This window comes from Moschus berezovskii, chromosome 17 (genome assembly GCF_049115385.1).
Source record: "Moschus berezovskii isolate FMDL1 chromosome 17, NW_MosBer_1.0, whole genome shotgun sequence".
Lineage (NCBI taxonomy): Eukaryota > Metazoa > Chordata > Mammalia > Artiodactyla > Moschidae > Moschus > Moschus berezovskii.
The window spans coordinates 50,208,317-50,224,277 of NC_142476.1; the positions used below are offsets into that span (position 1 = coordinate 50,208,317).

Sequence of the window (15,961 nt, forward strand, 5' to 3'; positions counted from 1 at the left end):
ATGGAGCTGAGACCTGATGCCAGCCACAAGGAGAACGTGCCCCCCAGGCCGGCAACCTCCCTGAGACCAGGCAAGAAGTTCAATAGGTCTGGATCAGAGGTGGCAAGAGAAGGGTCCCCTTGGGTAGCAGCCCAGAGCCCCTTTTGCACACAGGCCAGCCCAGGGCCTTGTTAATTCCTGAGATTAACTAAGGCCAACTGGACCAGGACAAAGTCTTCCAGGCCCCAAGGGAGGATCAGGAAGTCAGGACGTGAGGTGAGGAAGGGGGAAATAGGAGTCCCAGAGCTAGTTCTCTGCAGTGGTAGGCTGGGGAAACCCCCTGCTCAGGTGCCTGGGGCTTCCAGAAGGCCCCAGAGCTGTGCAGCCAAGAGTGGGAGCAACCCAAGAACCAGTTCAGATTCCAATTCACACGCCAGTTTCTCTGTGTTCTAGCTGTGTGACCATAGGGCAATGGACTTAACCTCTCTGAACTTTAGTTCCTGTCTGAAAACTTTCATGGCCCACTCTACCCGCCAGGCCCTCCCGGGCATCTCACCAGCACCCAAAGAGCCCGGGTGGAAGTGAGGCGGGCTGGGGAGACTGATGGCAGTGGGGCGGAGTGGGGTGGTGGTGGCTGTGGGGTGGAGGGCTCTAAGCCCCACGCCCTTGGTCCCCAGAGCAGCTCCCTTTCAACTTCAATGTGTTGGGTCTTGCTTTCACTCCAGCTGTGAGTCACCCCCTCACCCAGCACCTCTGCTCAAGCTGGACACCAGGGAGTCGTCCTTGATGCTTCTCCACCCTCTTTTGTACCTTCTCCTTCTCAGCAGATCTGATCTACCTCTCCACCCTCCTACCGCCCCCATCCCAGCCCCATCACCTCTCACCTGGGACCCCCTTCAGCAGCCTCCCCACTCTCTCCCTGCTTCCCGCTGCCCTCCTCCGAGCCCCTTCCCCATCCCCAATCTGAGTCCCTGCACTAATGCCAGGTCGCTGCTCTTGGGGTGCATCCATCAGTCCACCTGGGACAATAGCTGACACAGACCTCTGGACTCTGGGCTCCCTCCCCCGTCCCTCCCGAGCACTGACCACAGAGTCCTCCCCCAGCGCATAACTGTCTGTCCTTTCTTTAGAGCCACGGAGACTCCGGAAGAGCCTGGGTGTCGGCCTGGCCAGTAGACATGGCCAGTGGGTGCCCGTGGGCCTGGCTGAGAGGGGAGGGCCTGCTGCCACACCGTGCCCGGGGACAGCGCTGCGCCAGGAGCCTTGCCAAGTCCAGAGCAACCTGGCCAGCCCCAGCCCCAGCCCCAGCCTGGGCCTCGTCCTGAGGGACACGACCAGCCGGCTGACCAACTCAAGCTTCCGGCAGCAGGACAACCTGCAGCTCTTGGTTGGGAGACCCCAAGGGAGAGCCCAAGACTTTGCGATCCAGCAAAGTAACTTGTGCACCAGGGAGACCTACACGGCTGAGTGTGGACGTCTCACCAGCCCCCAACTCTGGTCAGAGCCTCAGAAGAGCTTCTGGCCCCACCTGATGCCCCAGGGAAGCCCCCTACCCCGAGGGCCACTGGCTCGCCCATCCTCCAATCTGAGGCAGTCCTGGCTGCTGGCCACAGATACCTCTTGCCCAGACATCAGGCTTACTACAGGGCTGGCCCCACTCAAAGGGCCCACATGGTCAGACCCCAGATCCCGGTATGGCCTGGGGGACTGGACCTCCAGGCTCGTGGGGGAACCCCTGACCCTGAAAGACCTGGCTGTGCCTGCCCAGAGCCAGCCTCAGGCCCCATCCCAAGCTGCCATTCACCAGCTGCTGGTCTGTGTGCAACACCTGGAGTGCCAGGCAGTGCGGCTCAGGTGCCAGGCATCCCAGGAACTCCCAGGCCCTATGCGGCAGAAGCCCTGGACCAGGGCTGGCCAGACACTCCTTGTCCGCCCCCAGCCCAGCCAGCCTGTTCTTGATTCCTGGGATGAGAGGAGGAGACACTCCCGAGGCCTCAGGGGAACTACCAGTTTCCCAGAGACACGGGGGGCCCAGGAGGGTCTCTCAAACTCTCAGGCAAGCAGCAAGCACACATCACTGAGGACCACTCTGGAGGTGGTGCCTGGGGATGCCCTTGACCCTGAGCACGTGGTCTTTTCTGTCTGCCCCCTAAAGCAAGGAGAGCAGTGCTCCCCAGAGACTACACACAGCTGGGGGCAGAAGTGGGACCTCCTGCTCCCTCCAGAGGCGGACAGCAGGGAGGGCAGACTCTGCTCTTCAGCCTCGTCCAGTTCAGCCCGGGGCATCCTCCCTGGGCAGGAAGGAGGGGACAGGATCCCAAAGGAGCGGATCAGTAGGGAGAAAGAAAGGCCAGCTTCCAGGCTGCCAGACACAGCCCCTGCGAGGAGTGCCCTGCAGGTAGGGGCCAGAGGAGTCTGGGAGTTAGGGGACTCTGGGTTGGGGCTGCCCTCCCTCCCAGGAATTCTCACTCCAAGCTGGCTGTCACTACCGTCACCCTCCCTCAAAACGGAGGCCTTGGATAGGCAGGCTTAGCAGGGTCTATCAAGTCCTGCTTGCTTGTTAGCCTGAGAGTGTGTTGTGTTCTTTTATTTTCCAAGAACAAAGCCAGAAACACTGTGAACCTGGAGCCTGAGTTAGGCCGGTAAGTTTACAGGCTGTGGCGTGGGGACCAAGGCCACGCTCTGGGAACAGCTCCTGTCCCGTTGCCTGCAGATTCGGGCCTGATGCCAATAAGGCCCAACTGGCAGATCCTTGCAGAATTTAAGGGGGAGGGAACGTCCCAGGCCCCTAAGGACAGGAACGTGGGGGCTGCTGCTTCCTGGGACCTGAAACTTGTTAGGCTGCCCTGCACTCATGGCAGTCAAACAGGGCATTCCCCTGCCTCCAGGAGCCTTTTTAATGGAATTTCCAAGGATAGCCCTCTGCAGAGGAAAGTCCCCCCATTGTCCAGCTAGCCCTCCTTCCTTGGGGTGGAGCGTCACCTTCCAAGTTGGAAAGGCAATGTGCTGAGCCCCTAGCTGTTCCCTGGGGCTGAGGGCCAGGCCCACCCATGGTCAGCCTTGTCTGTCCCCAGATGGCAGTGGCTGTCCAGATGTTTCAGAGCATGGTGGCGCTGGGTACAGCAGCGGCGGGCAGTGGCGGCGGCCGTGGCGCTGGGCCGGCGGCAGCTGTTACGCAGGGGTCTGCGGGCGCTGCGGTGGGCGCTGTGGCTCCGGGAGGCCCAGCTGGAGGCGGCGTGGGGGCGACACACACAGGCCCTGCTGGCTCGGACCTTCCAGAAGGTTAGGAACCTCCAGATTGGGGCATGGGGAGGCGGTGAAACACCCGTGTGTCTGGGGAGGAGGCTCTCTTGGAGCACAGGTTGTTCCCCCTGAGTGATTAGCAGGAGAGCGGGCAGGCATCAGCCCAGACACATGATTGAACTCTGCTCAAGTTCAAATCCTATTTCCACCACTTTCCTTTCCCCCACATTTTCTCACTGTGTGATCTTGGGGAAGTTCCTTGACCTCTCTGTGCCTTAGTCTCTTTAGCTCTGAAATGCACCACAATAGTACTTACCTCTCAAGGTTGTTGTGAGGTTGTGCTGTGTTTATTCGCTCAGTCATGTCCAACTCTTTGTGATACCTCTGTCCATGGGAATTCTCCAGGCAAGAATACTGGAGTGGGCTGACATGCCCTCCTCCAGTGGATCTTCCCAACCCAGGGATGGAACCCAGGCCTCCTGCATTGCAGGTGGATTCTTTACCAGCTGAGCTACCAGGGAAGTCCCATTGTGAGGTTAAATTAATAAATATAGGGAACTCAGAATCCTGCCTAGCACATAGCAAGCCCTCTGCTATTTAAGTGGTTGCTTTTTTTTTTTTTTTAACTAGGGGCTTCCCTGGTGGCTCAGCAGTAAAGAATCTGCCTGCCAATGCAGGAGATGCAGTTTCTATCCCTAGGTCAGGAAGATCCCTTGGAGAAGGAAATGGCAACCCACTCCAGTATTTTTGCCTGGGAAATCCCATGAATAAAGGAGCCTGACAGGCTGCAGTCCATGCTGTCCAATGAGTTGGACACAACTTAGCGATTACTAGAGGTTTGCTAGCCAGGACTGGGAGGGCATTTCTGTGTTCCTTCCTCCTTAGGAAAAGCGCTTTGGGAGGGCCTAACTCCAGGTTTTGTCTCCCAAGGAAAACCCTGCCTCTTGGGTTCCATTTCTCCATCCATCCATCCATTCATTCCCAAAGAGGCAGGGGCATCTAATTGGTTAAGACCACAGTGTCTGACTTTGTCTCTGCCCTTCCCGCTCAGGGCACATTTGAGGCATCAGCCAGTGTCTCTCTTCCCCTTCTCTCTTGACCTAGTGGAGACACTTGATTCAGCAGCACAAACAAGGGCAGCCTCACGTCCAGGCTGGGCCAAGACCCCTGTCCTCCGGGGGAGACCAGGACCAAGGTCCCTCAGGAAGGAAGCCGGTGGTGGATGGTGCCTGGAGAAGCAGGTAGTCTGGGACACCCCAGTTTGATCAGTGTGACCTGGACAGTGCTTGTGGCCTTCCCTCCTTGTCCCCCGCTTCCCCTCAAATGTGGACAAGGATTTGTGCAAAAGGATGTCCATCGTGGTGTTATTTATACCTATGAAAACTTCAAAATAGCCTAACTATCCAACATCAAGTGAGAAAATTGTCATTTAACCCTGTGATAAACATTTGGCAACTGTTCATTCAATATGATGTTTATCAAGATTTTAAAAATTCCTCCCCACTCTTTTTTTATTTTTTGTTTCCATATCTTTAATGGTGTTCTTTCCTATTATAATAATCATAATAGGAATGCATGCTTGATTTGAAAAAACATTCAAGATAGTTGCAAGTGTTTCAATTAATTCAAAAGTTTCATCTCCCTCCTTATGTATCTTATCCTCCTTCCTAGAAGTAGCTTTATGGGCATTTGCATATGGGTATTTTTAATGCTGGTGGGGGTAGGGGGGTGGAAAGAGGGTGAAAACAGTACATAATGGGCTTCCCTGGTGGCTCAGTGGTGAAGAACCCACCTGTCAATGCAGGAGACATGGGTTCGATCCCTGATCTGGGAAGATCCCACCTGCTGTAGAGCAGCTAAGCCCGCGTGCCACAGGTACTGAGCCTCCTCTCTAGAGCCCGGGGAATCGCAACTGTGGAGCCCATATGCCACAACATTGAAGCCTGTGTGCTCTAGAGCCCGTGCTCCACAAGAGAAGCCACTGCAATGAGAAGCCCGCGCAAATGCAACTCGAGAGTAGTCCCCACTTGCCAGAACTAGAAAAGAGCCTGTGCAGCAGTGAAGACCCAGCACAGCTCCCCCCATCAAAATAGTACCTAAAAAGGAATTCCCCGGCAGTCCAGTGTTTAGGATTCTGCGCTTTAAAAAAAAATTTGTTTATTTTTAATTGGAGGATAATTGCTTTGCAATATTGTGTCAGTTTCTGCCCTACATCAACATGAATCAGCCATAGGTATACATATGTCTCCTCCCTCTTTAGTCTCCCTCCCCATCCCACCCCTCTAGGTTGTCACAGAGCACCGGGTTTGAGCTCCCTGCATCATATAGCAAACTGAAACATAAGCATTACTATATGTAAAATAGACAGCCAGTGGGAATTTGCTGCAGGACTCTGTGCTTTCACCGCCAAGGGCCTGGGTTCAGTCCCTGGTTGGGGAAATAGGATTCCACAAGCTGTGTGGCAAAAAAAAAAAAAAACAAGAAATAGTACCCAAGATGGGCTTCCCTGATAGCTCAGTTGGTAAAGAATCCACCTGCAATGCAGGAGACCCCATTTTGATTCCTGGGTTGGGAAGATCTTCTGAAGAAGGGATAGCCTACCCACTCCAGTATTCTTGGGCTTCCCTTGTGGCTCAGCTGGTAAAGAATCCACCTGCAATGTGGGAGATCTGGGTTTGATAGCTGGGTTGGGAAGGTCCCCTGGAGAAGGGAAAGGCTACCTAATCTAGTATTCTGGCCTGGAGAATTTCAGGTACTGTATAGTCCATGAAGTTGCAAAGAGTCAGACACAACTGAGTGACTTTCACTTCACTTCAGTACCCAAGATAGTGTTCTATGAGTGAAAAATAGTGCATAGAAAAAAGACCAGAAGGAAAAATATTAAAATGTTGCATAGCAATGTAAATTAGTTAACACCACTGTTCACTTAAAATGGTTATTGTGTTTAAAATATTTATTTTAAAACAATTGTGTTTAAAATATTTAAAATGGTTAAGATGGTAAATCTTATGTGTATTTTACCACTATTAATGGTAAAAATAAGTAAATAAATCTCATTTCACCGTGTCCCCCCAAAAATGCTAAAACGGGGATAGTGGTCATTTCTGGAGCAGTGAGGTTTAAGATGTTTATTTTCAGTTCCTCAGTTTTCCATTCCAATGATGTATTGTTTTTGTTCGTATTTTCATTTTTAAAATTTTATTTATTTATTTTTGGCTCTGCTGGGTCTTTGTTGCTGCTCACAGGCTGTCTCTAGTTGCAACGAGTGGGGGCTACACTTTGTGCGGTGCTCAGGCCTCTGAGTGTGGTGGCTTCTCTTGTTGTGGAGCACAGGCTCTAGGCTAATGGGCTTTAGTAGTTGCGGCTCTCGGGCTCTAGAGCACAGGCTTAGTAGTCGTGGTGCACAGGCTTAGTTGCCCCATGGCACGTGGGAGCTTCCCAGACCAGGGACTGAACCCATGTGCCCTGTTGGCAGGTGGATTCTTAACCACTGGACGGACCATCAGGGATGTCCCATTCTTATTTTTAAACAATTGTGTTTAAAATATTTAAGTAGTATTTATTTTAATGCATGTTTGTTGTAAAAAAAAAAAAAAAACCCAAATAGTATTAAAGAGAATATAGCAAAAGCAGAACCCTCCCCACAAAGTACTCACATAATCAGGAACAAAATGTACTGTCTGGAAGAGAACAGGGGGGTGGCTCAGCGCAACTTTGCTCCTGCCAGGAAATGGTCCTTCAGGACTGGGGTGGATGGGTTGGGGCTGGGTGCCCTCCCTAGGCCGGGGAGGGCATCAGTTTCTCTCTGGGCAACTTCACTCTCAGTCCAGGGAGTCTGAGAGAGGAGGCGGGAGCCCAGCCGATTCCGTTGTGTTCTGGGCCGAGGCCAGATGGAGGAGACAGGGGAGTCCCGATCCTGCAGGCTCTGCAACATCTGGCCGGTGAGACGTGGGTTCTGGGGAGAGGGGGAGATGGATACAGGCGGGGCAGGGCCTGAGTCCCTGCGCTGAGCAGGCAGAGCCAGGCAGGGCAGGCGCGGGCCCCCACACTGGGCAGGGCAGGGGGTCAGGGGCTGCTCAGTGAGTGAGTGAGTGTTTATTGAGTATCTACCCTGGCAACTTCCCAGACGAGATCGCATTTAAGTTTCATGGTGACCTTGGCAAGGCATTGTGCCCATTTTACTGCTGGGGAACTGAGGCACAGGGAAATTTAGTGACCAGCTCAAGGACACAGAGTATGAGAGGGGCACATCTCGCATTTGTGTGCCGTGGAAGATGGATACAGGTGGACAGAAGCTTGTATATTATTATTATTATTTTTTTTAGAAGCTTGTATATTAGAACTGGGAAGTCCTTAGACATGACTCACTCATGAGGAAACAGGCCCAGAGATGGAGGGTGACTGACTGGTCCAGGGCCACTCAGCCTGGCATCCCAGGACTCAGCGGTCCCTCCTGGCCCTGTTGGTCCCCTCCAGTCACTCTCTCTTCCCGCCTTCTTCCCTCCCTTTAGTCTTCCTCCTGTGGTGCCATCAGAAGGAATGGGTCAGGCAGGAGAACGGGGTCCAGGGAGAGGCTTCCCAGGCCACACTGAGGACTCAGAGGATGGGGAGGCCCCCCCACGCCTGGCGCTCTCCTGCTGCAGGTGCAGCCTGGGTGGCCCTACTGGACCCTCAGCATCGGAGAGCCTGGCTCTGCAGGTAGGGGGAAGAGAGAATGGGGACCACCTTCCCTGAGGCAGAGGGTGGGATGCAGCTGGGAGATGCCCTTTAAGTCAATTTTTTAAAAAATATTTATTTATTTGGCTTCACTGGGTCTTAGTCGCAGCAAGCAGGATCTTTAGTTGCAGCATGTAGGATCTAGTTCCCTGATCAGGGATCGAACCCAGGCCCCTGCACGGAAGTGTGGCGTCTTAACCACTGGACCACCAGGGAAGCCCCTTAAGTCAATTCTTGACTCCTGGTGTTGAGAGAACAATGAAAATAAGAAATGAATACATCCACCATTTAGCAAGACACTAAGACCTGCCAGATGCCACCCAGGGGCTGGGATTTATTTACGCATGCGTGTGCAGTTGCTAAGTCCTGTCTGACTCTGTACAGTTCATCAGGCTCCTCTGTCCATGGGATGTTCCAGGCAAGTGGAGTGGGTTGCCACTTCCTCCTCCAGGGGATCTTCTTGACTCAGGGATCAAAACGCATCTCCTGTGTCTCCTGCATTGGGAGGTGGATTCTTTTTTTTTTTTTTAATTGGAGGATAATTACTTTACAATACTGTGATGGCTTTGGCCATACATCAATATGAATCGGCCACAAGTATACATGTGTTCCTCTCATTCTAGCCCCCACACCTCCCTCCTCATCCCATCTCTCCAGGTTGTCCCAGAGCACCGGCTTTGGGTGCCCTGCTTCATGCGTCGAACTTGCCTTGGTCATCTATTTTACGTATGGCAACGTACACGTTTCAATGCTATTCTCTCAAATCATTCCACCCTTGCCTTCTCCCACTCAGTCCAAAAGTCTGTTCTTTACATCTGAGTCTCCTTTGCTGCCCTGCGTGTAGGATCATCAGTACTGTCTTTCTAAATTCCATATATATGCATTAATATACAGCATTTGTCTCTTTCTAACATACTTCACTCTGTATAATAGGCTCCAGGTTCATCCACCTCATTAGAACTGACTCAAATGCATCCCTTTTTATAGCTGAGTAATATTCCATTGTGTGTATGTACCGTGGATTCTTTACCACTGAGCCACCTGAGAAGCCAGGGATTCAATTATAAGCAGAGCTTAAAGCCCATGGAACCCATGACTCAGTACAGGGACAGATAGGAAGGAAATTAACAATCACAAAGGGTGTGTGTGTGTGTGTGTGTGTGTGCCCATGGAACCCATGACTCAGTACAGGGACAGATAGGAAGGAAATTAACAATCACAAAGGGTGTGTGTGTGTGTGTGTGTGTGCCCATGGAACCCATGACTCAGTACAGGGACAGATAGGAAGGAAATTAACAATCACAAAGGGTGTGTGTGTGTGTGTGTGAATACCACCCAAGTTAAGTGTTGTGAAGGGAAGGAACACAGACGTACATGAAGATTTTTTTCCCTGTTAACTATTTTATTATGGGACATTTTTATCTTACACAAAAGTAGGGAAAACAGAATAAACAACTTCAATGTACCCATCAAGAAAATCACCTCCTGAGAAAACTTGTTTCATCTGTACCCTAGTTACTTCCCCCACAAAAACACCAGGCATCCTGTCATTTCATATGTAAATATTTCCACAGCATCTCTAAAACAAAGTCTTTTAAACAGCAGAACCACCATACCGTGGGCTTCCCAGGTGGTGCTAGTGGTGAAGAACCCTCCTGCCAATGCAGGAGACACAAGAGACACCGGTTCAATCCCTGGGTTGGGAAGATCCCCTGGAGGAGGAAACGGCAACTCACTCCAGTACTCTTGCCTGGAGAGTCCCATGGACAGAGGAGCCTGGTGGACTACAGTCCATGGGGTCAGACAGGACTGAAGCAACTGAGCACACGCATACCACCAAACCATGATCATACCTAAAATATGAATAATTCCTTAACACCAAGAAATAGTTGGTCAACATTCAAATTTCCACTTCTACTATATGCTGTTATCATTTGTTTGTATCGGGATCTAAATAAGGCCCCTGTGCTGCCGTTGGTTGAGGAACCGTCAAAGTCTCTTTCGTCTTTGGCATTCCCTCTGAGTTTTTTTGTTTCTTCCGCTCAATTATCTGTTGGAGAAACCAGGTTGCTTGTCTGATAGTTTCCCACTGTCTGCATTTTGCTGATTGCATCCCCTGATAGAGTTTTCCGTGAGAACTTTTTTGGCTGCATGAGTCTTCGTTGCTGCGAGGGCTTTCTCTAGTTGTGGTGAGCGGGGGCCACCCTCCAGTTGCGGTGTGCGGGAGTCTCACTCCAGTGGCTTGTCTTGTCGCAGAGCACTGGCTCCAGAGGTCACAGACTCAGTAGTTGTGGCACACGGGCTTAGTTGCCCCATGGTATGTGGGATATTCCCGGACCAGGGATTGAACCCATGTCCTCAGCACTGGCAGGCGGATTATTAACCACTGGACTACTAGGGAATTTCTCTGTGAGAACGTCTAACAAAGGGAGCTGACCTCAATCAGAGTTCAGCAGAGATGGGAAGGATGCATGGTTGACTGGTAGAGGGAGAGCAGACAAAAGCGCCGGGCAGAGGGAACAGCACATTCAAAAGCCTCTGACAGGGGAACATGGGAAATTCAAAGCAGGAAAGTCAAGTTGGAACCCTGTTAGTACAGGGTTGGAGGCCAGGGTTGTCTGAGATGAAGTTAGAAAGGTGTTGGGGCACAGATCATCAGAGAGGGCCTTGTTGGCAGTGGGGAGCAGTTGAAATTTTCATCAGAGCAAGGAGACTACTGCTGGAGGATTTTAGCAAGAGAGTAAGATGCCTGCAATGCAGAAGACCCAGATTCCATCCCTGGGTCGGGAAGATCTTCTGGAGAAGGGAATGGTTACACACCCCAGTATTCTTGCCTGAGAAATCCCATGGACAGAGGAGCCTGGTGGGCTATAGTCTATCAGGGTCACAAAGAGTCAGACACAATAGAGCGACTAACAGTTGAAAAATATTTCTCTAGGGACTTCCCTGGGGGTCCAGTGGTTAGGGCTCCACACTTTCACTGCAGGAGGCACGGGTTTGATCCCTGGTCGGGGAACTAAGATCCTACAAGCCTTGAGGCATGGCCAAAAAATAAAAATACAATTTTTTAAAAAAGAAAGAAAAATATTACTCTGGTTATGGTGTAGGCACTGACCAGAGGGGTGGGGGCAACAGTGGATGCGGGAGGCCAGGTAGGAGGCAGCCTAGAACTGCCAGGCACCCAGAAGTGATGGTGGTGTGGCCTGAGCAGATGGCATGCCTCCCTATCCTTACAGCAGCCCCATTTTACAGATGAAAAAGCCGAGGCTCAGTGAGGTGAGCGGCTCGCCCAGGGCCTCAGTGGTGTGTCTGGCACATGGCAGGTGGCTGTCATTACAATGAAAAACAGCACTTTCTCTTGGCTCTCCAGGTGCTTTGGGGCCTGGCAGCGTTTCGTACAAAGAGGGACCCGGTACCGGGACCACGTGGCCAACCGCCAGGCAGGGACCCTGAGGACGTGCTTGAGGCAGTGGGTGCAGATGAAGCAGCTCCGGGCCTCAGACGGGGCGAAGGTGGCCCAGCTGTCCCTTTGTTGGCAGAAGACAGGTCAGTGAGCAGCAGGCCAAAGGGCTTCCCCTCCCCCCACCCAGCAAACAGCGCCACTGCAGCTCCTTCTGCAGTTGCCCTGGTTGACTTATGGATTCTCAGGATAGGAGGTGATGAGATTGGGAGCTTTCTCAAGGGTGAAGCCTGGCAGACCTGGGAGGGTCCTTGGAGCAGCAGGCCTTGGTGGGCCCCATCCTGGCTGTTGTCATGAGCTCCTCTAGAGAAGAAACCCGTTCCATCCTCCACCTCGAAAGGCTATGTAGCCCCTACTCCTGGGAAGTCCTGAATCTAAGGGGGACGCACAGCCCCTGCACCTGAGACCAAATAGGATCTTTGAGGTGTCCTGATGGGGGAGGGTTTGGAGGTGGTGGGAGGGGGCAGTGCTCATAAAGAGAGAGGTCCTAAAGGGCTGAGGCAGTGACCACCAATGGCTTTGAGCAGAGAGAGATCACTGATTTATCTCTTGTCTACTTCTCAGGGAACATGGCTCTCTTCAGCTCAGTCCCTGGAGGGGCCACAGCCCGTGGGCTGAGGCTGATGGCCGCAGCCCGGGTGCTGCCTCAGGAGCAAGGCCAGGGCTCCTTGCAAGAAGCCTGCCGGAAGCTGGCCCTCCAGCGGGTGCTGTTGCTCTGGAGGACGCGGCTGTCCCAGCGCCAGCAGGCAGAGTAGGTGACCACAAGCTTGTGACCTGGGGTGTGGTCTGGGGGAACCTAGGGTGGGCGTGTGAGCAGCACTCAGCACAGGATGGAGCACTCCATAAGGAACAGGTGGCATCCTGCTCCTCCCTGTGGTCTAAGTCTGGGGCCTGGCACCCCGTAGTGCCCAGCGGGTGTGGGGCTGTGGGAGGTGACCCAGGGACACTGAGACGGTGACTGAGCAGAGAGCTGGTGGTGGGAGGTGGGAAGGGTGGGCAGGGCACACCAGGGGCACAGACCTGGAATCCTACCAGGATGGCTGGAGCCTGATGAGAGGTTCGTTTAATGCTCAACTCCCTCCTCAGAACCTGAACCCACCTCTCACGCATCTCCTGGTTAAGTGGGAAACCATGTCTGTCTCCTCACCAATGCCTCCCAGGATTTTGCAGGTGCCTGGACTGCCTGTATGGACAGAGTAGATACTCTCAGTGAATAAAAGTGAGCCACTTTTCCCTGCCCCCAGTTGCCTTACTGGGGCTTCCCTGGTGGCTCAGTGGTTAAGAATCCGACTGCCAATGCAGGAGATGCAGATTTGATCCCTGGGTTGGGAAGATCCCCTAAAGCAGAAAATGGCAACTCACTCCAATATTCTTGCCCGGAGAATCCCATGGACAGAGGAACCTGGTGGGCTACAGTTCACGGGGTCGCAAAGAGTCAGACACGACTGAGTGAGCTACACACAACACAATTGCCTTATTACACAGCTAGAGAAACTGAGGCTCAGAGGGGTCACGCACCGTACTCTCAATCACACTGTCAATCTTTAGCAAAAAAGTCCCTATAGTGAGACCTTCTTCATGATGCTTTTATACAAGACAGGATGCTGGGATTTAGGGCCCAGGCTGATGGTTATGGGTGAGGGGGCTGGTGGAGGTCAGGAGGAGTCAGCTTTGCTAACGGGATGTCAGGAGGAATGAAAACTAGCAGCTGCAGGGTTAAGAATTCTGTCCTTAAAAGCCATACACCTGGCATTCATCAGCCCCACACCCACCCGGTCCACTTGGACCCTCAGTCTCTTTTAATGCTGGAACTCCAGGGAAACTCAATTCACCATGATCCTTCTGAATGTAGCCCTCCCTCCACCAGGCTATCCTCTGGCCTTTGGGTACTAGGGCATGGTCCATATCTCCCTGCAACATGTCTGGGGTTCCCTGTAGGCTGAGACCAGTGCTAGGATCCCAGGTCTGCCACTATTTGGAGTTTGAGGAAATGACCTTTCCTCAAGCCTCCGTTTCCCTACCTTTGTAACCAAGTGGAGGCAGAGATACTGGTGTGGGCTCTTGAGTCTTGGGTCTGTGGGCCTGGGCCTGGCTCCACCCCCCATCAGTTGCATGTCTCTCCCACCCCCCAGAGAGTGTGGTGAGAATCAAGCAGGTGATCACGGCAGACAGAGCTGTGCTCTTGGCCTCAGCTGCTCACGAAGGTCACCCTGGGACTTTGGGAAGCCCCAGGGGGCACCCAGACCATTAAAGCAGAATCTTCAGGGGTGGGGCCCCAGTGGACCCCAGTGGACATCAGTATCTCTTAGAGCCACGGGTGGTCCCAGTGTGCAGCCAGTCTGGTGGTGCCCAGCTCTGTGCCCTTCCAGCACCCCCAACCACAGGTGAGGTGCGACCCCGGCACTCCCCTGCTCCCTTCTGTAGCTCCTTCTTCGAGGGAGTGCAGAGACAGGCACTGCGGCACATCCTGAGCGGCTGGCGCCTGAGAGCACGGGATCTGGGCAGGGCCAGGATTGCCTCGGCCCCAGATCCACTGGGCAGTGCCCTGGGAGGGGAGACCCCGCCAGGCCGCAGCACACACCGGAGAAGCTCCCAGGACAAGGTGAGGGGAAGAGGGTGGGGAGGAGGACGGGGGAGGAGACGGTGGCACGCCAGGGCACCCAGGACCCCACACCTCCTTCCCCAGGTTTCCAGGGCCCCCGCCCTCCTGGAGATGCTCCAGTTGAGCTTTTTGTGGGCAGCGGGTCAGCGACAGCAGGGGCAATACCTTCTGATCTGGCGGGCGCGGGCCCAGCAGTCCCGGGACGCAGCGAGGTGGCACCAGAGCATGCTTCAGAGGCGGTAGGGACCCCTCCCAGGACAGGGGAGCCGTGCTTCCCGCCCCCACCCCCACCCTGTGGATTTACTCTTTCCCAGCAATCCTTGCCCTTCCATCTGCCTCCCCTTGGGGTCTGCATCCCAGAGGGCCCCCCTCACTCCCCAGACTCAGGTACTGCCCTCCTACCCTGCCCTGCTGCGAGGCATGAGGGGAAGAAGGGTAGGGATCATGTGAGGCAGGGTATTCACTTCTCCCAGAAACTTCATGGCTGTGGTCATCTCAGCTTTGCCCCACACCGGCTGTGTGATCCCGGGCAAGTTGCTTAACCTCTCTGTGCCTCTATATCCTCATTTGTATGGGGTTCACACTAGGGCTCTCACTGCTGGGACTCAATGAGGTAGGGGCACGCACATCCCCTAGCAAGCACAGTGCCTGGCATTAGTAAGCACTCAGTTCACAGCGCTGTTCATCACAGCAGTTGGCATCTGGGGTCTGGGGTCCCATTGTATCCTGACCACCTGTCAGCTTGATCCTCAGGGTAGCGTTGAAGCCCTCCAGCCCCCAGCAACCCCTCCTCCTCCACGATAGAAACAGGAGGAAGGGTCACCCAAGCCCCTCCTTGCTGCTGAGGGGAGGGGAGGGCAGGGCCAGGCTGGCCCAGGGTGGCAGTGACCACCTGAGGGTGGACGCTCCCCTTCCCAGCATCCTCCTTGACTGGAGCCACTGGGCAACAGCCCAAGGGGCCCGGAGAGAGCTGGCTGCCCGCTGGGCCTGGGATCGGAGGGGCAGGGCTGCCCTGGGCCTGTGGCGGCAGCTGCTGGTACAGCGGCGGGAGGTGGAGCGGCAGGCCCGGGAACGGGGCCGGAGACTGCAGCGACGTGCCCTGGGCCACTGGCACTGCTACTGGCAGAGTGAGTCGGGGACTGGGACACGGCACTAGGGGTGAGGGAGGGGCCAAGGTCCGGCAGGGACATCCAGAATTCAGGTCCTCTAGCACAGAGTCCAGTGATGGACTGGGTGACAGATTGGGACCGGGGTGGGGGACAGGGTGTGGTGTGTGTGTGGATGCTGTATGCTTGGGCTCACACTCCCCACTCTTCCATTCCCTGATTGTATGGACTTTAAACAAGCTACTTAACCTGAGCCTCAGCTTATTCATCCATAAAATGGGGACAACAATGGTACCCACCTGCTCGGGTGGTGGTGGGGATTCTATAAGACAATCCACATGAAGTGCTTGGCTCAGAACCCAGCTCCTTGTGGGTGTTACCATCTTCATCACCATCTTCATCTGCATCCTCATCATCCTACCAGGCCTTTAGGAGTCAGGGGGTCCTCAGAGCCCAGCACAGAAGGCAGGGGTCAGTGGGGCCACTGTAGAGGCTTCTCACTCCTCCAATGTCGTATCAGTGGGCTGGCAGGTGGGGATGTGGCTGTTCAGAAAGCTTGTGTCCTGTCCACTGGGGACAGTGGCTTCCCTGACCCAACTGTTGCCCAGGGATATTACCCAGTGTTGCCAGACCTTTGTCTTTACAGAAAAGCTGGAAATCTATATTTTTGTGTGAATTATCCTGATTCCTAAACATCATCAAGAAATTAAAAAAGAACTCTATGAGTTGGTTGGCTTAGTCACCAGTAGAACACCTGTAATGGGAGAATTTTAACCCAGTTAGCCGTTCCCGCTTGGGTAGAGGGTTGAGGCTGGCGGAGTAGGGGCCCATGGTTCCCCAGGGCCCAGGCTTGAG

General features: G+C 53.8%; 1 protein-coding gene across 1 annotated transcript in view; it reads left to right on the top strand.

The window, feature by feature from the left end:
* The window catches only part of C17H1orf167 (chromosome 17 C1orf167 homolog), a 22,294-nt gene continuing 6,333 nt past the window's right edge, over positions 1 to 15,961 (top strand). The window contains 12 exon segments of the mRNA XM_088844926.1: positions 1 to 70; positions 1,110 to 2,377; positions 2,578 to 2,621; positions 3,054 to 3,261; positions 4,327 to 4,463; positions 7,048 to 7,163; positions 7,734 to 7,920; positions 11,309 to 11,484; positions 11,963 to 12,149; positions 13,823 to 14,000; positions 14,085 to 14,239; positions 14,919 to 15,127. Coding sequence (XP_088701052.1) covers positions 1 to 70; positions 1,110 to 2,377; positions 2,578 to 2,621; positions 3,054 to 3,261; positions 4,327 to 4,463; positions 7,048 to 7,163; positions 7,734 to 7,920; positions 11,309 to 11,484; positions 11,963 to 12,149; positions 13,823 to 14,000; positions 14,085 to 14,239; positions 14,919 to 15,127 — 2,935 coding nt within the window.